We start from the raw sequence: 23,942 nt of genomic DNA on the forward strand, positions 1-23,942 counted from the left end.
CAGTGCATGCACACCATTTGAATCGCAATGCTTTGGGGGGGGAGGCTTTTTGGGGGGAGGCTTTTTACACAAGGGTAAAAAGCCCTTGTGTTTTGGAGCACACTGGTATACTCAATGGTTGTTCTACAGGTTGAATTAAGAACACATTCCCATGAATACTTCATGGTTCGGAAATGGAAGGGAGGTGTGGTGGACAAAGCAGCAGAACAAGAGGTAGGCATGGACATTGTGTTTAAGAGAGAGGCAAAAGGGGTTAACAGAAGAACTTAACAGCTTTTTATTTCTGGGTTTCCCATATCCAAACCCACAAATTCATCAACAGCACGACAATGAATCCCTTTGAATTCACCATTTACATAAATCTAATCAAAATATATAAGGAGACTGCTCTAGTTTCATTAGTTTGAATATAATGTTCCCTTCCTATGGGTTGCAACATTCAAGGTACGTGGATTCTCAAATCAAAACTGAAACACAGTTGTTTCTCTTCCGCCAGTGTTGCAGTCATTCTTCGTCTCATTGCAGAATGATCCCAAAAAACTTCCAGCATGTTCTTGCCTTCATCTTTGCCATGCAAGAGATCAACAAGCATGCCAAATTCTTCTCCAACATCACACTGGGATCAACATTTTATGAGAATGCTTTTAATCCTTTGCTAACTTGTTGGAACACTCTTGCTCTTCTTTTCATGGGACAACGAAATCCCCCCAATTACCACTGTAATGGGGAAGATAGATTAATTGCCGTCGTTGGAGGGCTCACCTCCCAAAACTCCATTGAGATGGCCAATATATTAAACACCTACAAGATTCCACAGGTATGTGTGTAGATACATAGATAAAACCACAAGGGCAGACATAGACAGAAAACCCCAAAAGAGCATCCATGTTAGCTTTCAATCCTAATACGGTATGTTTTCTACACTTGTTTCCTACATTAGACTTGGTATGGGTACATGATTATGTTAAAGCCTCCAAGCATTGGGATTTGGGGGGGGGGATAAACCCATAATACTAATAATCCAAGCTCTGGTTCTTCCAAACCTGGCCATTCCACAAATCATGTTATCATAGGAGCATCCAGCTTCCTGCTTAGAAACTTCTCCTGGCCTGAAAACTAATGACACCAGGGCTATATACTTAGAAAAGTAAGACCAGGTGGATAACTACAACAATACAGAAGTATTCTTTCTAGGAACAAATGGATGGTTTTCGGATTCCTAGAAAAAGATTGCCTTTTCCTTTAGCTCAGCTATGGCTCCTTGGATCCAGGGCTGAGTGACCAAAGGCGCTTCCCTTCCTTCTTCCAAATGGTCCCCAATGAAGAAGCTCAGTATGGTGGCATTGTCTGGCTACTCAGGAAGTTTGGGTGGAACTGGATTGGCCTCCTTGTTTCAGATGATGACAGTGGAGAAACCTTCCTTCGTACTCTCAGACCAAGGCTTTTCCAAAATAATCTTTGCATTTCTTGGACACTGGTGATCCCACTAGTGACAGTATTTTTACCTTATGAGCTACTTCAAGAAAAATTGAGACCAATCATGTATGTTCTCACACGGCAGCAAATGAATGTGATTCTTGTCTATGGAGACAGTCAGTCTCTAGAGGGTTTGAGACTGATTTTAGTCTCCTTTGAGATTTTGTCTATGTACCCAGTGGAGAGGGTCTGGATTACAACAGCTCAATGGGATTTCACTGCAGTGCTGGTTGGAGGCAATTTTCCTTCCATATCCTTCAATGGCACTTTGTCATTTACACTCCATTCAAATCCAGTTCCTGGGTTTCAGGACTTTCTACAGACCATAAATCCATGGCAGCCAAATCTTTATTTCATCCAGCAGTTCTGGGCCAGTGCATTTCTCTGTTCATTCCCAGTTCACAATCTAATTGACACAACTCAGGGACCCTGCACTGGGAGGGAGAAGCTGGAGAAACTCACTGGACCCGTGTTTGAAATGGAAATGTCCAGCCAGAGCTACACCATCTACAATGCCGTCCATGCAATAGCACATGCTCTCCATAGCATGTATTCCTCAAGAACCAAACTGAAAGTACTGGGTGAGAAATGGAGACAGCAGAAAGTTCAGCCCTGGCAGGTACTGTCAACTACTCTCCTCAATGTTAGAAGCACAAGAGTTATTATTACTGATTCATATGTTGCACCTCTGAGCCCTGGCATGGAGGATGGGCCTTGGGGATTTTCCCTGGTGAGCTCTATCATTGGGAGGGACTTGATCTCAGCGAAAGACCAAATGCTTTGCATGCTGCACATTCAAAGCTTGTTAAATTAATCTATCCCAGGATTCTCCTACTTGGAGCTGCACAAGGACCAGAAGTGTCCTCTGTTATAAGAACTGGGTTGAAACCTCTAATGTATGCCATATAGCACTGTGGCAATTTAGAGTAGACAGTTCTGGGCTACAGAGACCAATGATTGCACTCAGCACATGGCAGTTTCACATGTTAATGGGGGAATTTTTATGAAGTATATATGATAAAATGTAGTAAGAATCCAAAGGTCCACCTGCCAAATGGGAGAGAGAGAGAGTGTGTATTAGCCTACAAGGTCTGTGTCTTTTTTCCTCTTGCAATCTAGCTCCACTCCTTTCTGAAGAACATCCACTTCAACAACAGTGCTGGGGAAGAAATCTCTTTGGATGAGAAGGGGCAGCAGGCAGGTGGCTATGATCTCCTCAACTTGGTCACATATCCCAATGAGTCCTTCCAGAGAGTCCGAGTGGGGAGGGTGGACCCTCAGGCCCCCCCAGGAAAAGAGTTCACAGTGGATGGAAGTGCCATCGCATGGAATCCCAAGTTCAAGCAGGTGCGTGTGACCATTTTTTATTTTTTTATCCTCTTCCATCATCATCATCATCATCATCATCATCATCATCATCTTTTATGAGAAGATCAAGAGATCCAGGAAAACAGTGATGGCTACAAAGGAGAATTGTGAGGAGCGAAGCTCTGGTACTCACTGATAAAATACTGTTTTTGTTTCTTTTGTTCAAATTTGTTGATCCAAAGCTAGTTTGAAGCTAATTTGGAGCTCAGTGTTCAGAACAAGGTATTTCTGAGTAAGGAATCTGCAAGTGTTTAAAGCTCTTGAAAAGGGACTGTTGTCCTCCAAAATGTGTTGTTGGCAACAATCTCTGCCAGGCAGAGCCCAAGTAGAAAGAAAATCATCCACCACCTGAAGTGTGGTGTCACTAATGTTGATGGATGGAGTGCCAGTGATATCCTGTCCCAGGATGTTGGTCTCCATCAGGCTGATGGTGAGGCCAAACTCCATGCAGGCTTGGCCATAATTCTTGTTTTTGGTTTTTTGAATAAATCTTTATTAATTTAAAATACAATCATACAATAAAGGTAAGTATAACAAAATTAAGCACAAAAAAGAAAAAAGGAGAAAAAAGGAGAAAAAAGGGATTAGTCACCTCAAAAAGGGCGAAAAGGGGTTTAAAAGCAACAAGAAAAGAAAAAAGGACAATTAAAAGAACCAAATATTTATACAACATCATGTCTTTTCCACTAAAGTTTTCTGTAAAAGACTTCCAATCGTACTCATTATACTTTTTCTAGTGTCTTGGTTTTGTCGCACAGTTTGTTTTATATCTTTTTCCATATATTCCTCTAAGATGTTTATTCCATTATTTATTGTACACAAATATCATTCAGTTCTGCTATGATGGTATCATTTTTACAATATAGTCTTATATATTCCTTAAATATTTTCCATTCTCCGTATACTTTTTGATTTAAGGCTCCCCTGATTTTTCCAGTTACAGATAGGTAGCCGTGTTGGTCTGCCATAGTCAAAACAAAACAAAATCCTTCCAGTAGCACCTTAAAGACCAACTAAGTTAGTTCTTGGTATGAGCTTTCGTGTGCATGCACACTTCTTCAGATACACTGAAACAGAAGTTGCCAGATCCTTCTATATAGTGAGAGGGTGGGGAGGGGTATTACTCAGAAGGGTGGTGGGAATGGGTGATTGGCAGATAGCTGTGATGAGCCTGTTGACGACTCTTAACTACTGCAATAGGTCTTACAGGAAAAAGCAAGGGGTGAGAAGGTGAAAAATGGCTTTGTCATGTATAATGAGATAAGAATCCAATGTCTTTGTTCAGACCAGGTTTCTCCATGGTTTTAAGTTTGGTAATGAGTTGCAATTCAGCAGCTTCTCTTTCCAGTCTATTTCTGAAATTCCTTTGTAGTAAAACAGCTACTTTGAGATCTTGTATAGAATGTCCTGGGAGATTGAAGTGTTCTCCTACTGGTTTCTCTGTCTTGTGATTCTTGATGTCAGATTTATGTCCGTTTATTCTTTGGCGTAAGGTTTGGCCTGTTTGTCCAATATAGAGAGCTGAAGGACACTGTTGGCATTTGATGGCATACACAATGTTAGACAATGAGCAATTAAATAGTCCCGAGATGGTATGTGTGATGTTGTTGGGGCCAGTAATGGTGTTGTCCGGGTGTATGTGGCAGCAAAGTTGGCATCTGGGTTTATTGCAGGCTCTGGTGCCAGTGTCCGTATTAAGTCTGGTTGTAGTATTATTGTGGGTTAGGAGTTGTTTAAGATCTTCACCGCCTCCATTGCATCTGCAGAAAACAGCAGCAGGAGACTTTTTCAGGTAGTTCGCAATCTATCGGAACCACCTGCACCACCGGGGCCTGGTAGGGACCCCAAGATCTCCTGCAATGCTTTTGCAAAGTTTTTTGCAGATAAAGTCGCTCAGATTCAGAAGGAGGTAGACTCCACCGTGGGAGCAGGGCCAGGGTGGGAGAGTGCTAGAGTTCTGTCTGGTCCTGTTACATGGGATCAATTCCAATCTGTTACCTCCGAGGATGTGGACAGGCTGCTTGGACAAGTGAAACCGACCACCTGTCTCCTGGATCCTTGCCCATCCTGGCTGATAAAAGCGAGCCGGGAAGGGCTGGGCGATGGGCTCTGCGGGGTGGTGAATGCTTCCCTCTATGAGGGAGCCTTCCCAGACCCGCTGAAAGAGGCGGTCATTAAACCGCTTCTTAAAAAAACATCTTTAGACCCAGCCAATTTGGCCAACTATCGCCCAGTCTCAAATTTACCATTCTTGGGCAAGGTGATTGAGCGGGTGGTTGCCAGACAACTCCAAGCACGCCTGGAGGATGCGGACCATTTGGATCCCTTCCAATCGGGATTCAGGCCTCACCATGGGACTGAAACTGCCTTGGTCGCGCTGGTTGATGATCTCCGGCGGGCTAGGGACAAAGGTGAGAGCTGTTTCCTAGTTCTGCTGGATCTCTCAGCGGCTTTTGACACCATCGACCATAACATCCTTCTGGACCATCTAGAGGGGCTGGGAGCTGGGGGCACTGTTATACGGTGGTTCCGCTCCTTTCTCCTGGGCCGTGTCCAGAAAGTGGTGGTGGGGGATGAGTGTTCAGACCCCTGGGCTCTCACTTGTGAGGTGCCTCAGGGTTCCGTCCTCTCCCCCATGCTTTTTAATATCTATATGAAGCCGCTGGGAGAGATCATCAGGGGGTTTGGGCTGGGTGTTCATCAGTATGCAGATGACACCCAGCTCTACCTCTCCTTTAAATCAGAACCAGTGAAGGCGGTGAAGGTCCTGTGTGAGTGCCTGGAGGCTGTTGGAGGATGGATGGCGGCTAACAGATTGAGGCTGAATCCTGACAAGACAGAAGTACTGTTTTTGGGGGACAGGGGGCGGGCAGGTGTGGGGGATTCCCTGGTCCTGAATGGGGTAACTGTGCCCCTGAAGGACCAGGTGCGCAGCCTGGGAGTCATTTTGGACTCACAGCTGTCCATGGAGGCACAGGTTAATTCTGTGTCCAGGGCAGCTGTTTACCAGCTCCACCTGGTACGCAGGCTAAGACCCTACCTGCCCGCAGACTGTCTTGCCAGAGTGGTGCATGCTCTAGTTATCTCCCGCTTGGACTACTGCAACGCGCTCTACGTGGGGCTACCTTTGAAGGTGACCCGGAAACTGCAATTAATCCAGAATGCGGCCGCTAGACTGGTGACTGGGAGTGGCCGCTGGGACCACATAACACCAGTTCTGAGAGATCTGCATTGGCTCCCAGTACGTTTCCGAGCACAATTCAAAGTGTTGGTGCTGACCTTTAAAGCCCTAAACGGCCTCGGTCCAGTATACCTGAAGGAGCGTCTCCACCCCCATCGTTCAACCTGGGCACAGAGGTCCAGCGCCGAGGGCCTTCTGGCGGTTCCCTCATTGCGAGAAGTAAGGTTACAGGGAACCAGGCAGAGGGCCTTCTCGGTAGTGGCTCCTGCCCTGTGGAACGCCCTCCCAGCAGATGTCAAAGCAATAAACAACTATTTTACTTTTAAAAGTCATCTGAAGGCAGCCCTCTTTAGGGAAGTTTTTAATGTTTGATGCTGTACTGTTTTTAATATTCAGTTGGAAGCCGCCCAGAGTGGCTGGGGAAACCCAGCCAGATGGGCGGGGTATAAATAATAAATTATTATTATTATTATTATTATTGGGTGGCTGTCTGTAGGCAATGAAAGGTCTTCCTCCCAGAGCTTGAGAAAGAGAACTGTCATTGTCCAGGAGAGGTTGTAGATCTCTGATGATGTGTTGTACTGTTTTAACTTGGGAGCTGTATGTGATGACTAGAGGTGTTCTGTTATTTTCTTTTTTGGGTCTGTCTTGCAGCAAGTTCTCTCTGGGTATCAGTCTGGCTCTGTTGATCTGTTGTCTAACTTCATCTGCTGGGTATTTTAGTTCTAAAAAGGTTTGCTGTAGATCTCTTAGGTGAGAGTCTCAACATCTTCACGGCAGATTTAGAACAACGTTTCCTAAACTCCTACCCACTCAAACCTCTCTTGTACCTGCGATACATTGACGATATTTTTATCATCTGGACACATGGTCAACAGACCCTGGACACCTTCCACCAGAAATTTAATGATTTTCACCCCACAATCAACCTAACAATGAATCAATCTATGCAAGAAATACATTTTTTGGACACTACTATAAAAATACAGGATGGGCGCATAGACACCACCTTATACCGTAAACCAACTGACCGACAGACATATCTACATGCCTCTAGCTACCATCCCAAACATACCAAACAGTCCATTGTATATAGCCAGGCACTACGTTACAGCCGTATCTGTTCCAATTCTACAGACAGAGACTCTCACCTAAGAGATCTACAGCAAACCTTTTTAGAACTAAAATACCCAGCAGATGAAGTTAGACAACAGATCAACAGAGCCAGACTGATACCCAGAGAGAACTTGCTGCAAGACAGACCCAAAAAAGAAAATAACAGAACACCTCTAGTCATCACATACAGCTCCCAAGTTAAAACAGTACAACGCATCATCAGAGATCTACAACCTCTCCTGGACAATGACAGTTCTCTTTCTCAAGCTCTGGGAGGAAGACCTTTCATTGCCTACAGACAGCCACCCAATCTTAAACAACTCCTAACCCACAATAATACTACAACCAGACTTAATACGGACACTGGCACCAGAGCCTGCAATAAACCCAGATGCCAACTTTGCTGCCACATACACCCGGACAACACCATTACTGGCCCCAACAACATCACACATACCATCTCGGGACTATTTAATTGCTCATCGTCTAACATTGTGTATGCCATCAAATGCCAACAGTGTCCTTCAGCTCTCTATATTGGACAACAGGCCAAACCTTACGCCAAAGAATAAACGGACATAAATCTGACATCAAGAATCACAAGACAGAGAAACCAGTAGGAGAACACTTCAATCTCCCAGGACATTCTATACAAAATCTCAAAGTAGCTGTTTTACTACAAAGGAATTTCAGAAATAGACTGGAAAGAGAAGCTGCTGAATTGCAACTCATTACCAAACTTAAAACCATGGAGAAACCTGGTCTGAACAAAGACATTGGATTCTTATCTCATTATACATGACAAAGCCATTTTTCACCTTCTCACCCCTTGCTTTTTCCTGTAAGACCTATTGCAGTCGTTAAGAGTCGTCAACAGGCTCATCACAGCTATCTGCCAATCACCCATTCCCACCACCCTTCTGAGTAATACCCCTCCCCACCCTCTCACTATATAGAAGGATCTGGCAACTTCTGTTTCAGTGTATCTGAAGAAGTGTGCATGCACACGAAAGCTCATACCAAGAACTAACTTAGTTGGTCTTTAAGGTGCTACTGGAAGGAATTTTTTTTTTGTTCTGATTTTTCCAGTCAGCTTTGCTAATTGGAAATACTCGGTTGTCGGGGAACTGCCATCAGTACTGGAGGGGGAGCGCAAAAGCCAGAGGGATTCCAGAGAGCGTCCAGGGATCGGTAGGAGCAGCCCATCTTCTGGGGAAGAGAATCAGCGTAGCACCAGTGGAGAAGGGGGGCAGGTGGGGGAAGTGGCGAGGCGGTCCCATGACTCCTTGCCTGGGACCAGCGGGGAGAGTAGGGGTCCTCCGGTGCCCACGCCCTCCCTGCGCAGAAGGCTTTCGCGCAGAGAGGGTAGGCGGCGACTAGGCATCAAAGAACTTCTTTGCTGGAAGAAGTTTAAGAAACGCCCACTCACGGATTCTGCCAGCGATTGAGTCAGCCACGGGTGAGTGGCTGCCCGGACAGAAGAGGTTCACTTTGGCAGCCCAGCCAGGTGTTTGCACCCAGCCAGGGAGATAGGCACCTGCTTACGCACGAGCAACCCCTAGAACCATTACATCAGTCATGAGTGTTTGCCAATCTGTTACTGTTGGTGTTGTTTCACATTTCCAACTTCTGGCTACAAGTATTCTTGCAGCCATGATTGCGTACATAAACAGTGGTCTTGTGTTTTGCTTGATTTCCATTGGCAATATTCCTAATAGGAAAATCTCCGGCCTTTTTTTGATTGTAAGTTTAAATAATTTCTTGAATTCGTCATATATGTTATTCCAAAATTCACTTATAATTATGCAGGTCCGCCACATGTGATAGTAAGACCCTATTTGGGGAATGAAAGTATCAATGCTAAGGAAAGGGCTAATGCTCAGAAGGCTATTGAATGCTGTGCTGTCATAGGCCTGAGGTAGTTGATGGATGGATTGAATTTATATACCGCCCTATACCCAGAGGTCTCAGGACGGTTCCCAGAATAAGATCAACGTATAAAACCACAAAATACATAATGAATACATACATAATGCATAATGAAAATAAAAAACCCAATAGCCGCCCACAAAAAACCCTGTACATTTTAAGAGGGAATAGTTATGTCAATTTCTACAGCTATGGCAGTTATGAGCAGTCTAAACAGTTAGAGCAGCAGGAATGTTCTCTTGTGCTGCTGTCAGTCTGTAACAGTATTTATCTGAGATAAAAATATACCTAAGATGTATTAGCAATGTAAGTAACACCTACCTGCATTGTATAGTTTAATCTGAAAGTTCAAGTACATTTGGTAAGAAGGAGAAGCAGCATCTGCTGCCGGCTCCTTATTCCAGCTCTCGTCTCCCTCCAGGAGGGAATCAGCATTGGGTTATGAGGAATCAATCAATCAAGAGGGAGAAGGTTGGCACAAGCTTCTCTTTGCCATTCAGACATGTGCTGGGCTGGCCAAATGGTTAAGTGACAGCACAAAGTATCTTTATCAGGGGGCCTGGTGCTTGCCCAGGGAGCATGTGCTTGACAGCCATCCTCTAATTTCAGTCCTGTGACCTTTCAGCTGCAAAGCGGACATAGACGACAATAAGATTTATTCCATTCAAAATCCCTTGCTTGTCATTCCCATTAGATGCTGCCCATTTCCACCTGTGTTGAGAGCTGCCACCCTGGACAGAGTATGTTTCCCCAGCAGGGAAAGCAAATCTGTTGCTATGATTGTGTTCAGTGCCCTAAAGGGAGGATTTCAGTCCAGAAGGGTAAGTGAAGGAACCCAAGTCAACTGGAATTCTTCCTATCCAACTTCGACATTGATTTCTTAGTCTTATTATGTCTGCTTATTTTCTGTCATAGATCCCAAGCACATGTGTTTATATGTTACTGATACATATTGTCCTTTCCTCTCTCCTCCCCTTTGGATAGCCATTCAAGAGTATATTGTGTGAAATAACGTTCACATGGGAGTAACTACCATTGAAATCAAGATGACATACATCTGGGAAGAAATAATTAGGATTGCACCCCATAGATTCCCTTTTTGTCAACATTGAACCTGCAGCCAATCAATTTTCATCTTCTGTGATTAACAACTTGTGAACAATTTTCTCTATTGTATCCGTACAGTTTCAGTCCTTAGGCACAGTTCTTTCTTGTCAAATATAGATTTTCCCAGTGAGCAAATGACAGGCTACCTAGCTGTTTCATCCACTCCCAAATTCAATTATGGAAAGTGCAAAAAAGAAACACTTGGGCCAGAAGCTTTGAAATGCAAAGACATGGGGCTGGATGCAGAGATAGACATGTTTAAGGGGGAAAGACTGAAATCAATCAGTATACACAAAGCCTGACAAATAAATATGAATGGATTGATTAGTACAGCTGAGGTGCTCATGGAGGAACCATCACTTAGTTGCGAAAGTAGACTTTGGTTCATCAGTTCAGTAATATGTTTTGTGTACCGCATAACAGACGGTATCAATAATATTAATAAGTATCGCTTCCAGAAATGCTAAAAGCATGCTTCTCATTTTCAGATGCAGATCAATGTGAGAAATGCCCAGATGATCACTACCCAAATGCCTTTCAGGACCAATGTATTCCGAAAAAAATAAGCTACCTATCCTATGAGGAGCCCTTGGGGGCAATGCTGGCCTCCTTGGCTCTCCTGCTTTCTCTGGTCACAGTTGTTGTGATGGGGACCTTCGGTCTGCACTGGAACACTCCCATTGTCAAAGCCAACAACTGGGACATCACCTGCACCTTGCTCTCTTCTCTGCTTCTCTGCTTTCTCTGCTCCTTCTTATTCATTGGCAGGCCTACAAAGGTGACCTGTGTCTTGAGGCAAACCGTCTTTGGCATCGTCTTCTCCATTGCTGTTGCTTGTGTGTTAGCCAAAACCCTCACTGTGGTTCTGGCATTCATGGTGACCAAGCCTGGGAACAGCCTGAGGAAATGGCTTGGGAAGAGGCTGGCAGGATCCCTTATCGCCTTCTGTTCTCTCATTCAAGCTGGCATCTGTCTTGGGTGGCTGGCATCCTCTCCCCCATTCCCAGAGTTTGACCTGCACTCCCAGGATGGGCAGATCATAGTGCAGTGCAATGAAGGCTCCGACGTCATGTTCCACTTTATTCTCGGCTACATGGGTCTTTTGGCCATTGTGAGCTTCTCTGTGGCTTTCTTTGCCAGGAAGTTGCCTGATACTTTCAATGAAGCCAAGTTGATTACCTTCAGCATGCTGGTCTTCTGCAGTGTTTGGCTGTCCTTTGTCCCCACTTATCTGAGCACCAAAGGGAAATACATGGTGGCTGTGGAGATCTTCTCCATCTTGGCCTCTACTGCTGGCTTACTGGGTTGCATCTTCCTCCCCAAAATCTACATCATTATACTTAGACCTGAGATGAACAGTAAAGAGAGATTAGTAAGGAAGAAGGATGACCATAGTTGAGAGGTTGAAAGAGATGCCGTTAGCCAGGGAGCTTATGTTCTGGCAAGGAGATGTTGAATTTCTTTTTATTTCCCTTCTTGTCTTCCATCCAATGAGTTCATGGTAGGATAGACTGAGAGATGGTATCTGAGCCATAGTTGAATGGGAATTTGAACCCAGTTTTCCTAGCTCGTAGTACAACACACTAATCACCACACTTTATGTTGAGACCATTTTGTTAATAATAATCTCTGGAAACAATAACATCAGTTAGAAAGATATAGAATGCAAAGCCTAATGAAAATAGATTTGACCCCTTTTCCTATGAGAAACCCAACTTTAAAAAAATGAGGAAAAGATGGTGATATGCAAAAATTAGATGGAAGCGGGTATATTGACTTTGGATCAATCGATAGATGATGAAGATGAATTTTTAGCATTCTGTGTGTTATGAGATAAATATCAGCTATTGGATGTAACCAAATAGTAACATCTACAGCTTCAACATTTGTTAGCAACTTTGCTTTGGCCAGCTGCATTTTCAGCTTCTGAGACACTTTTTTTAGAAACCCTCTCTCTCTCTCTGTGTGTGTGTGTGTGTGTGTGTGTATACAAATATACATACATACAAACGCACGCAAAATAAATCAATTTGATATGCAGATATGAATATATAAATGAAATAAAGGTGGCTCCTGTATTGCCTAAACAACTGGACAGAGTTTTTAACTTCTATTACAGGGGTGTCAGTGCACCTTAAATGATAACCTATTCAACAAATAATGTTTGATTTGTATTAACTAAAACAGCATTTTGTTTGAGATGTAATAAGGATAATGCTTCTTTAAAACACATTTTTTAACAATGTCCTATACTTGGGAGAAAGCAGTGGATTGTATAAATATGACTGTACAGAAAAAGCTGAAGTTCTCAGAGGGTTATACTCTTTAGAACTACATACCTACCATGTGGAATTTCCAGTTGGACAATGTGCTTGGATTCTCTGTGCCCTTACTATGGTCAGGGTTCAAATCCCCACGCAGCCATGAAGCTCACTGGGTGACCTGGGGTCACTATCTTGCAGCAAAACCTACCTTACAGGGTTGTTGTGAGGATAAAATGGAGAAGGTAAATAACCACATTTGCGCTCCTCAGAGGAAACGTTGGATATACATCTGATACTAAATATATATATATATAGCCCACACCATCCTCCTTGGGCCCAGAGGTTCCCAGGCAATCAGAAGCAATGATCCTAATTCTCCACAATGGCAGCCTTACATCCTTAGACTCTTCCTAATTTGACTGCCTCTGAGGGTTTTGTCCCTATGGCACCAACACTGCACTTGAACCATTCACTCACTATTTATGTTTGCTGTTAGTGTCTCCATTTGATTCTTCCATTCTGCTCTGGCTTAGCAGAAAGGGGTGGGGATCATCATCAATGAGACAAGTTTCATTTTGCCTCACATCTTCAGGTATGTGGAGCATTTGGGTCCTGCTGCTGCTTCCAGGTGAGCTAATTTTAAACTTAGAGCAGAAGATTCTGGTGCAGATGTTTTCTTTATTATAAGGGGAAATGCTTTGTCTAAATGATCAGCATATGCAATTCAAACTGGCATGTGTTTTTACACATAAGTAAGAGGAAGTAGGTGTCGAAGACCAGATACTGTTGACATGCTATAAAATAAGTTGATAGCCTTGGCCGTGGGTCAATAGTAGTCCTAAACCAGGGTTTCCCAAACTTGGGTCTCCAGCTGTTTATGGATTACAACTCCCACCATCACTAGCTAATCAGGGATAATGGGAACTGTAGTCCAAAAACAGCTGGAAATCCAAGTTTGGGAAACCCTGTCCTAGACTGTTATTTTTGTGACACCCACCTCACCAGCTTACTATGAGACATGTCTGGAGTGTAGGTTTCCACAGAACTTTTGGCAGGAATGGGAAGGAAATATGTGGCCCTCCATGTGCTATTGGACTTCATCTCCCGTCATTCCCAGCCAGTGTAGCCAATGATCAGCAATGATGGGAGCTGTAGTCCAGCAATACCTGGAGAGCCACAGGTTCCCCATCCCTGACTTACAGCCTAACAGGGTAAGGGCTGTGGAGTGGAGTGGCTGGAGGCTGCAAGAGACTGCTAAATTCACACCTCAAATGCTTCTATTTGTCTTTGTCAGCAGTTTTTGACTGCCTTGCAACAGTTGACAGCCATGTAATTTTGTGTTCTTATTTCCTACTGATCCCACTGAAGATGTGTGAATATACTGAAAAATGTTCTGTTTCTGAACATGGGGGTTCCAGATCATGGTTCATCCTCTATGAATTTGTCTTCATGAATTTGACCTGAGGTTAAGTCCCAATAAATTTATTCATCTGGACAAGTCAGCACTATCAGACACATGGAACTGAAGAACCAGTCAGCAGTTCAAGATTTTATTTTGCTCGGCTTATCCAGCTCCCCTGAACATCAGAAAATCATATTTTGGGGATTCACTTTAATCTATGCAACTGCTTTGTCAGCCAACTTCCTCTTCATCTTCACTTTAAGCACTTGCCGCAAACTCCACACCCCCATGTATTTCCTGCTCATCCATTTGTCCATAGCAAACATGTTTTGTATCTCGGTGACAATTCCCAAGATGCTCCAGACTACTTTGGCCTCCAGGAAGACCATCTCATTTTCCGGCTGCATAGCCCAGGTCTACTTTTTCTTGTGGGCTCTGGGAACAGAGATATTGCTGCTTTCCTTTATGGCCTTTGATCGCTTCATCGCCATCTGCCATCCTTTGCAGTACACAGTCATCATGAGGAGGGAAGTGTACATCGGGGTGGTGGCTGGAGTGTGGGTGGCGGGGATGATCAATTCTGCCGTTCACACGGGGCTTGTGCTTCGCCTTTCCTTCTGTGACTCCAACATCATCAACCACTTCTTCTGTAACTTGCCTCCTTTGCTGATGTTGTCTTGCTCAGACATCAGCCTCAATGAAGCCATGGCTTATGTAGCTGATGCGGTCTTCTCCATGGGTAGCTGTTTGCTGACGCTAACATCGTATTTGTTGATTCTGAATACCATCTTTAGAATTCAATCTACTGAAGGGAAGAAGAAAGCCTTCTCCACTTGCTCTTCCCACCTCCTTGTTGTCAGCTTCTACTTTTCCACCATCATCTACACATACATCAGGCCTACCTCAACTGCATCCCAAGAAGAAGACAAGGTTATTGCTATCCTTTATTCAGTGGTGACTCCTGTGCTCAACCCTGTCATATATTCCTTGAGAAATAAAGAAGTTAAAGAAGCACTGAAGAAGCTCACAAGTAGAACCCTGCTGAGAGTTAGTGTTGGGTAGTGGTTTGAGTGCTGGACTTTGAGTGAGAGAGACTTGGCTTTAAAGTCTCACTCAGCTTCTGAGTGTTTTCTCTCATCTAAACCTATCACATTGGATAAGGTTGTGAGAGCCATGTACATTGCCTGAAGCAGCTTGTAGTTAAAAAAACGTAATATCTAAATAGATGGAATCATAGAATTGTAAAGTTGGACCTGAGATCTTTTGTATGAGCCACAGCCCTTCCCGATACTAATTGGGAAAGTATCAAAACTAGAGTTGGGGGGTTGCTGTAGGAATATCCCTAAGTGTGCAGTATAAATAATACTATGATTGGTCATACTACATAACCAAGTGATATAAAACGCAGACACAGCAGTGTATTCCTGAGGGAGATCCATTTGGCCAATGTGACTGATGCCTAGGGAAAGGCCCAACTGGTTACAATAGAGAGCAGCTCCCTGTAAATTTGTATCCGTAAACTAAGCTTCAATGTTTATTAGAACATGGCTGTGCAATTTACTTAGTAGGCAGGGTGCGATTTCCCTACATCCCTGCTTACTAAGTAACCTTCAACACAGCTCAACACAGAGCTGGCTCATTTACTGTTATGTATGTATTCAGTTAATTAGGTAGGCAGGCAGATAACTTTATATACCGTTCTATATTTCAAAGAAACCTCTGGATGATTTGCATGATCATAAAAGCATCATCGAAAAATACAAAAAAATATTATTATTCCACGTTTTATAGAAGTGCAAAACACTTGGATAAAACAATCTCTTAAAACAATAGCATAAATGAAAACAACTAATATATGTGGACCATAATAAGTACTAGTAGTTCCAAAATGTAGTAATACAAGAAAGATAACAGTCCCTACCAACCAGATATGCAAGAGTGTAGCTTTTAATGTTTGGTGTTCTTGTTGTTGTTGAGTGGTTTCCTGTGTTTTTGTTGGAAGCTGCCCAGAGTGGCTGGGGCAACCCAGTCAGATGGGTGGGGTATAAGAAACAAAAAGTTGTTGCTGTTGCTGTTGCTGTTGCTGTTGTATGTTTAAAGGGAGCAGTAGCAGTCAAACCTGCTGTCATCTCCCCAACTTAAGCTCACACTACATGGTGAGGCAAAATTACACACACTCTTCCCTTAGAGCTCCCTGCTCTCACCATGGAGCACCCAGAGGCACCTTTGCTGCCTCCAGTGACCATCCTTATTAAATGCATATATTTACGTGATTCATTAAAAACATAAATAAACAGCGATGCATGGTGATGTGGCAGTTGTAGAACTCCAGAAGATAAAAGTATATGGTGGAGAGAGAGACCTTGACAGAGAGATAAAGGTGGCCAGAGGATTGTTGAAGCTGGGTGGATGAGAAAGAAACAGGAAAACCACACTAATGACTCTCCCCATATCACCCCTTGCCCTTTTATAACCCCTTTTATGCAAGCACCTTTCTTTCACTACATCTGCTATTTTTCTCATTTAGATAGTGCTTTAATGTGCAAATGCAGCACACATCACATCAACAAAGAACAGAATACATGTCATTAGCACCACTTCAAGAATTTTAACCAGAACACTAGATCCCATTGGCGTGTCATAAACACTGGCTCTGGATCTGGGTTACTAATTGCGTCATGCACTACTTACTTACTTACTTATCAAACCTTTATTAGGCATTATGCAAATAAAACCATAAAAGAGAAAATAGCATATAAAAGCCTTAAAATATATATAGAGAGGCAGCAGTTGGCTACATACATATTTATATATATACATATAAATGTATATGCACTACTTTCTACATATATGTATATGCACTACTTTCTACATAGGTTTCTGCAGGCCCCTGTTTTTTGCGCGTGCACTCACACAACACACACATTATTGGTGGGAATTTGATTGGTCAACACAAACTTCAACCTGCAGTGGACTGAAGTCAAAAACTGAAGTTCAGCACCATGGAGAGCTGCCCTGGAAGAGTCACAGTTCAACCTTCATATTTGGCATGAATTAATGAACCTAAGTTGTCTATTTCCCTTAATTTCAGTAGGTCTACTCTGACTAGCATTGGACACAGCCGATGATGATGATGATGATTCGCTTACATTCGTTAACTTAATAGATTTTCTAAATGAAGCAACCACACTACAACTTGCACAATGAATGAAATGCAAACTTTGTGCCACCACACCACACCCTCACCTACACACATAAACCTCAGCTGTAGGGTCCAAATAGGATCCCCCAGTCTTCTCTATCTTAGAGTTTTCCCAAGCTATACCTCCTCTGCAGCTACATCCTCTATCCCAGACCACATCACTCACCAGCCCTATTTTTTGCCCTCATTGGGTGTGCTTGCCTGGCTGGAATGTGTCTTTCTATTTTGATAAAGCTCCTTGCTTCCCTGGATGGATGATAGAAAGGCATGTAAGAGTATTCATCGTAACCAGCGCGCTGTCCAAAGGTAAAATTTACACCCACTTTTACCCACAACTGGCATGTAGGCCCTGGAAGGTTGCTTGGGAAGGAATGTGACTTTGGATCTGAAAACTATTCCCCTGCCCTACACAGAATATGTCCAATTCTTCCCTTGTCTAGTTTAAATCAGTGACATTCATTCTCCTCCTTTGTCATTTCCATGTGGGAATTCTTGCTGGAAACGACATTTTTTTTAAAACAAATTTTTAATCTTTATTGGTTTAAAATCAACACTTACACATACAACAAAAGCTTGAAAAAACAAAACAAAAGAAGCACAATACCTTCCTTACAGACAAAAAAACAATAGAACAATACATTACAAATCCACAAAAATGTTCCATCAACTTCCGACTTCCTTGATATAGGTTCTTTGTTTTCTTTTGTTTTCTTTTTTAATTATTCAAAGTTATAACAAGACATATTATCCAAAAACATATCCTTATTCCCCCCCCCATTTTTCCTCCCTCCCCCCTCCCCCCCAGGACCCACCCCCCCACCCCACCTCCTGACTTCCCTCAGTTCCAGTCTTTGGTTTCTCTAATATTGCTATTTTCTTCATGTTACAAAGTTCTATAGATCCTCAAACTGTTTAGCTGATTATTATCAGTAAAAAAAATTAAAATGTAGATGTTTATTCAAAACCTGCCAAGGAGTCCAATTCGCTTTGTTGCGTCTTCAGATACTTTGTGAAAGGTTCCCATTCATCCTTAAAGTCACAGTTACCCTTGTCCCGTAGCTTATATGTCAGTTTTGCCAGTTCTGCATAGTCCATCAATTTTTCTTGCCATGATTCTTTAGTTGGGGTTTCGTCAGTCTTCCATCCTTGTGCAACCAGAACTCTCGAGAAACTGCATTTTTCAAAGCATGCTAAGAGTTCCTAGAAGGACCCATTAGACTCGCATTGGAATTACAAGAAAGTTATTTGCATCTTCAATTTAATTTCTCTAGGGGTTAATTAAAACTCTCCATTGATTCCACAAGGACAGTGCTCAATTGATCACTTTGGAGCTTTGTCCCTATAGCCCAGTGTTCAATTTTAGATCAGAAATCAACTTGGAGAAGAGAATCACTAGTGCAATCCCTCTCAGAAGACTCTGAGGCAGCATCCTCAACTCCCCATGCTACTGAGGGTAAATGTTTTGTTTTAGAATGATGCTGTTATTTAAAATGATCAGACGGTGAAGCTGAGTTAAACTTTAAGTGAGTTTTTATCGTAAGTCTTTAAAGATGTTTGAGATAGTACAGGAGCCCAAATAATGATTTGGGGCCAGGCTGTTCGAACATATTACACAAATATTGTACCACTTGTGGCCAATATGAGAAGAATAAAGGACTTACTTTATGTCAAACTAAAAGACAAGTGGTTCCATCCCCTTTTCAGAATAAGTTGTGCCCCTTTCCCCAGAAGTTTTGCCTTTTCATATAAATTTTGTCAGAGTTCAAGGAGACATTTCAGCCAAGCAAAAACAGTTGTGGTATGAAGTAGGACCATAATCAGGGAGGGCTGGAGGAGGGTGGCCCAGAGAGGGTCCCTGGGCCTGAGGTTCCCCACATCTGACCTAAACTCTTTTAAGGACAGAAAATTATGGAGAGAGACATTTTCAAGACTTTATCAAATGCCATAACTGAAGGTGTCAACCCAATATTAATTGAATGAGAGTTCCACAATTTGGGGCCACCACTGATATGGCCCCCATCTCTCACACTCACCAATCTCACGAATTCCAATGATACAGTATAAGTGCACTGGACTGATTGCTGGATATCTTAAGGTTACTGAGTGTTTTAAAGTTTTAAATTGTGTTATTTTTATAATGTCACTTATATTGTTTAGTTTACATATATTACATTTGCAATATTTCCCTGAAACACCAAATAAAAGATCTGTGTCATGAATTAATTAAACACCTTGGAATTTAAGTGATGGGAGCAGCAGATAATATTGAAGACATGGCAGTGAAAAGGAGACCTGACAGAATCCAAACACAAAAGATTGACTTTCTGTAGCGCCAAGCATGGGGGGGAAATGGAACTCTGCCCATCAGTTTTGTATGGTTCATCATCACACTGGCAGGATGTCTGCTCAGAAACCAAATACTCAATGGATTCCTTCCCCAACCTTCCCCCTGCCATTTGTTTACCAAATCCTACTGCAATTAACAATGCCTTTGCCTCGTGGCTTTGTAAGGTCCCTTTAGAATTCTGGTTCCGTGGACCTAATGGGAATTTAAAATCCCCTTTTGTAACCATGCTTAGTACCATGATGTCAGCAACCGACAAAGTACCGTATCTGAAGAAATATCTTCTCCAGATATAGTACTGACTGAAGCGGCATTGCAGCAAAAGACTCTTCAGTGCTTGGACTTTCCAATGAATGGTGCAGAAGTTCCAGTTTTTATTCAGTGGACATTTGTCATCTACCTGAAAATTATCAGAAAGCTAACAGAAATGTAAGGTCTATCTACCATAGGTTAACTAAGGGTGTGGTTGTTTGGTCAGCTGGCTGGCTGGTTCCTCCGCTCATAAAAGGAAGGAGATAGCGTTTAAGTGGTTTTTAAGTAGAAAATTGATCAACGTATTGTGGGGGGCTTTTTGTTATGTCGTAGGTAGCTATTGCAGAATTTGTTTATGGAAATGGTTGCACATTACTGGCCCAAGATGACTGTACATTAGTGGAAGTTTCCATTGTTGTGTCAAGAAGATGGTGCAGGGGGAAAAACGCTTTAGGTTTACGAAATATTTTAGCACATGACCTCAAAACTCCCCAGCTGGGATCCTTACTCAATCAATTATTTATTAGGTGATCCCAGACTTACTAAAGGGGTGAACCTGAAGTTCATTGGAGTCTTCCTCACTATCTGAACCAAGCACTGATAGATCAGTATAGTTCAAATTAATTTAAAGGTGCCTAGAATTCAAGAGAAACCACATTTAAATTTGAAAGGAGCAATTCTGACAAATAAGCCTGAGATCCGGACAAAAGGGAATACTTATTCACACAGCGCATTGCTAAGCTATGGAAATCGCTACCACAAGGTGTGGTAACTTGGGTGGCTTTCAAAGGGTCTCAGACAAATTCATGGAGGATAAGGCTCTCCACACTGGCCTTATGGGTGGTGTGGCTCTAAATACCAGTTGCTGCGAATCACAAGTGGGGAGAGCTCTGTCGTGCTCGTATCCTACTTGTAGGCTTCCCATTGGCTGGTCACTGTGGGAACCGGATACTGGATGAGAGGGGCCTTTGGTCAGATCCAGCAGGACTCTTCTTATGTCGACAAGAGTTGATCTTAGGTTAGTTGAAAGACTGCAAAGTCACACAAAATGCATTGTTCACAAATACTAAAACTGTTACCCCTTGCATACTTTTCCAAGGGATTGGTTCCATTGAACTCAGCAAGACTTACCTCTGAGTAAAAACAGAAAAATCAGGGTGTAAATCTTCTATTTGACATACCTAAGGCAACTTGAATTACAGGCTGGTGCCCATTTTGCAAGCATTCACTTGACTCGTGACCTCCAACATTTTGTACCCAGAAGAGGGCAGAATGGGGTGGAACTGGGGGGCAGAACAGGGTGTAGCAGGGTGGGTGGGCTTATGTGCATTCCGCCAATGCACACGGGGGCCACGAACACAATCCCACACAAATCAGGGGTTGCCCGTAATTCTAACCCTCGTCTCTTTATCTGCAGCTCTTGTTATGTCTCCAGGAACCCCTCTGAATGATGACATGAGAAGAGGCAACCAGTCCTGTTTGACTGAGATTGTATTTTTGGGCTTCTCAGATTTCCAGAGCATGCAAGCTCTCCTTTTTTTGCTGGTACTAATATTCTACTTGGTGGCATTGATTGGGAACAGCCTGATATTGATCATCACGGTTGCCGAGCCAACACTTCACACACCAATGTACTTCTTCCTCCGGAACTTGTCCTTTTTGGAAATCGGCTACACCACATCCATCATCCCAAAGACGCTTGAACATTTACTGTCAGAGAATCAGACCATATCCTTTGTAGGCTGCGGGATTCAAATGTATTTCTTTATTCTCTTTGGTATTACTGAGTGTTGCCTTCTTTCTGTCATGGCATTCGACCGCTACGTTGCCATCTGTAAACCCCTGCAATACTCCTGCATTATGAGCCCTAAAGAATGTGCTCTGCTGGCTGCTGTTTCATGGGCCATTGGTAGTTTGGTGGCTTTGGGCCAGTCCATTTCTATATTTACTCTTCCCTATTGCGGCCCTAACAGAATCAGCCATTTTTTCTGTGATATTCTGCCCGTTTTGAGACTGGCTACCACCGACACCTTCAAGAATGAAGTGGCAGTTGCTACGGTAACTGTGTTCTTTATCCTGGTACCATTCTTGCTCATCCTGTTGTCGTACATGCTCATCATCGCCACCATCCTAAAGATGCCTTCAGCCAAGAACAGACACAAAGCCTTCTCCACCTGCTCCTCACATCTCATTGTCGTTTCTCTTTTCTACGGAACTGTCACTTTCACCTACGTTCGACCCAAATCAGTCTATTCCCTAGACAGCGACAGGATCCTCTCTCTCCTCTACACAGTAGTGACACCATCATTCAACCCAATTATTTACAGCCTGAGGAACAAAGAGATAAAAGCTGCTTTCAAGAAATCAATAGCAAGGAAGGAAGGTCTTCCTTAGATAATAATCTAGCTGTATCAAACCAGTTCCATTTATCTGTTGCACTTCAGCAGGAATCCATTGATACTGTATTTTTACATTGTTATAACCTGCCCAGGGACTTTATAGTGAAGGACAGGTAAGAAATTGAGATGATAAGAATAGCAATAACATTTAAGGCATTTATATACTACCTAATCATTAGCATCTGTAAGGAGTGTACATAAAATAAATCACACAGAATAAACCAATAAAACTGAACAGGTGCCTGAACATTTCCTTAAAACACCTGCTGGAATAAGGAGATCTTTGTCATGTGTTTGAGGTTCAGCATGGAGGGTGGCTACATAATAATGCTGGCTGGGTGGGTGAGTTGCAATGCCTCTTTGTTCCCTTTCCTCCACCTCCCCGCGGTTGCCAGCGATGACTCCAGGCTTTGGGGAGTCCTGGGAGAAGACGCTCTGGATGGATCCCTCTCTCACTCACTGATATCCTCATTGCCTACTCACTTGCCTCCTCTCACCTCCAGCCACACAACCACCCAGAAGCAGCATAAGGCAAGTGGAGGTTGCTGCCCTATTGCTTCACTAGTGTCACTGCTTGTAGAGTGATGGTGACCAGGAAGTGACAGTGAGCAACAAGGGTTAGCAGTGCCTCTTCCCTCTGGAGTGTGGGTCTCAGAAGAAGCCCAGTGATGCTGGCCTCTGACACCAGTCCTACGAGTTTCTCTTGGATTTAGGAGTGGGTGGGCGATACTTCCTTGCTGGTTGGTTTTTGTTAATTACATTTATATCCATCCTTTCGTATCCCGGTGGTATGCATGGCTGGACACATCAAGGAAGCATTTCAGTTAAACATGTTGCAAACTTTGTATGAGAAATCAGGTTAGCAAAAACAGGACTCCACAACGCCATCCGGTGTCACAGTGTTGGAATGCATAAACAACGCATACAAAGTGATGTTTCTTTGCCAGTGTAGCTGAGTCCCATGTTTCTTCCATTTCCCCATTTCATCCTCACAACAAATCTGTGGGGTTAAGTTAGAGATAGTGCCCAAAGTCACACAGTGAGCTTCATTGCTGAGTGGGGATTTGAACCCTGGTCTCCCAGGTGTTAGTCTGACACTCTAGCCATTACACCACTCTGCTTTACAGCAGTGACCATTTTGCATGCGTTCAATTGACATGTAACCACCAACATGCAGGTCGTTTTGGACTTGGAAGAATGGGAGCAGGACAAGGGGTGGAACGGTGTGTGTGTGGAATAGGGCTTATGCACACTCTCCCAATGCACGGGGGGCTAGGAACACAGCCCCCATGCAAATTGGGGCTTACCTGTATTATTTATTCCCTATGATGCATAAGAGCATAACTACATGTTAGGGAAAATCGAACTCAAAGAGGGTATGCCGTTGGCATTGGTTGATTCCTCAGTTCAGGAAGGCTCTGCACTGCAGCTGGGAAGTCCGCTCCACTTTACTGTGGGGAGGAGTTGTGTGGCCACCCCCTCTCCTCCGGGACGGGGGGACAAAGTCCCACGTTGCCCGGGGGATCCTGGCCACGTCATCGCCCAGCCGGCGGGAGCTTGAGTTGGTCTGCATTGACAGGGCTCCCCCTTCCGGTGGACTCCCTGCGCAATGGGCAGGAGTCATATAGTCGGGTCCATTCAATGCCTAAGTGAATACTGCTCACAGTCTGAATCAATAATGTTGTGGCCAAAATTTGCCCAATAACATTAACATAATATCTGTGTCCTGGTGTTTTGCTGCAAATGGTGACCAGTTATGTATTTAACTTTTCATCTTCTAGGAGCCAGGCCACTGCAATGGGAAGAAATGCCTTAATACTGGGTTAGGAGCTGTTGGGATCTGTGGATACTGCCTCATGTGGTGAGCCACTGAGCTGCAGGTAACAGCTTCTCAGTGATGCA

At 43.4% G+C, this 23,942-nt stretch overlaps 3 protein-coding genes across 3 annotated transcripts; all 3 read left to right on the top strand.

Moving 5' to 3' along the window:
* Positions 1 to 526: 526 nt before the first annotated feature.
* LOC114583264 (vomeronasal type-2 receptor 26-like) lies at positions 527 to 11,576 on the top strand. The gene is made up of 5 exons (XM_077917990.1): positions 527 to 817; positions 1,247 to 2,095; positions 2,596 to 2,823; positions 9,765 to 9,891; positions 10,666 to 11,576. The coding sequence occupies exons 1-5, from the start codon at positions 527 to 529 to the stop codon at positions 11,574 to 11,576; spliced, it is 2,406 nt and encodes an 801-aa protein (XP_077774116.1).
* A 2,381-nt stretch (positions 11,577 to 13,957) lies between these two features.
* On the top strand, positions 13,958 to 14,905 carry LOC114583262 (olfactory receptor 13G1-like). Its single transcript, XM_028704600.2, has one exon. The coding sequence runs from the start codon at positions 13,958 to 13,960 to the stop codon at positions 14,903 to 14,905; it is 948 nt and encodes a 315-aa protein (XP_028560433.2).
* A 6,191-nt stretch (positions 14,906 to 21,096) lies between these two features.
* LOC144325306 (olfactory receptor 10A4-like) lies at positions 21,097 to 22,035 on the top strand. The gene has a single exon (XM_077918113.1). It carries the CDS (start codon positions 21,097 to 21,099, stop codon positions 22,033 to 22,035), a length of 939 nt encoding a protein of 312 aa, XP_077774239.1.
* The last annotated feature ends 1,907 nt before the right edge of the window (positions 22,036 to 23,942 follow it).

Source organism: Podarcis muralis, chromosome 13, assembly GCF_964188315.1.
Source record: "Podarcis muralis chromosome 13, rPodMur119.hap1.1, whole genome shotgun sequence".
Taxonomy (NCBI): Eukaryota; Metazoa; Chordata; class Lepidosauria; order Squamata; family Lacertidae; genus Podarcis; species Podarcis muralis.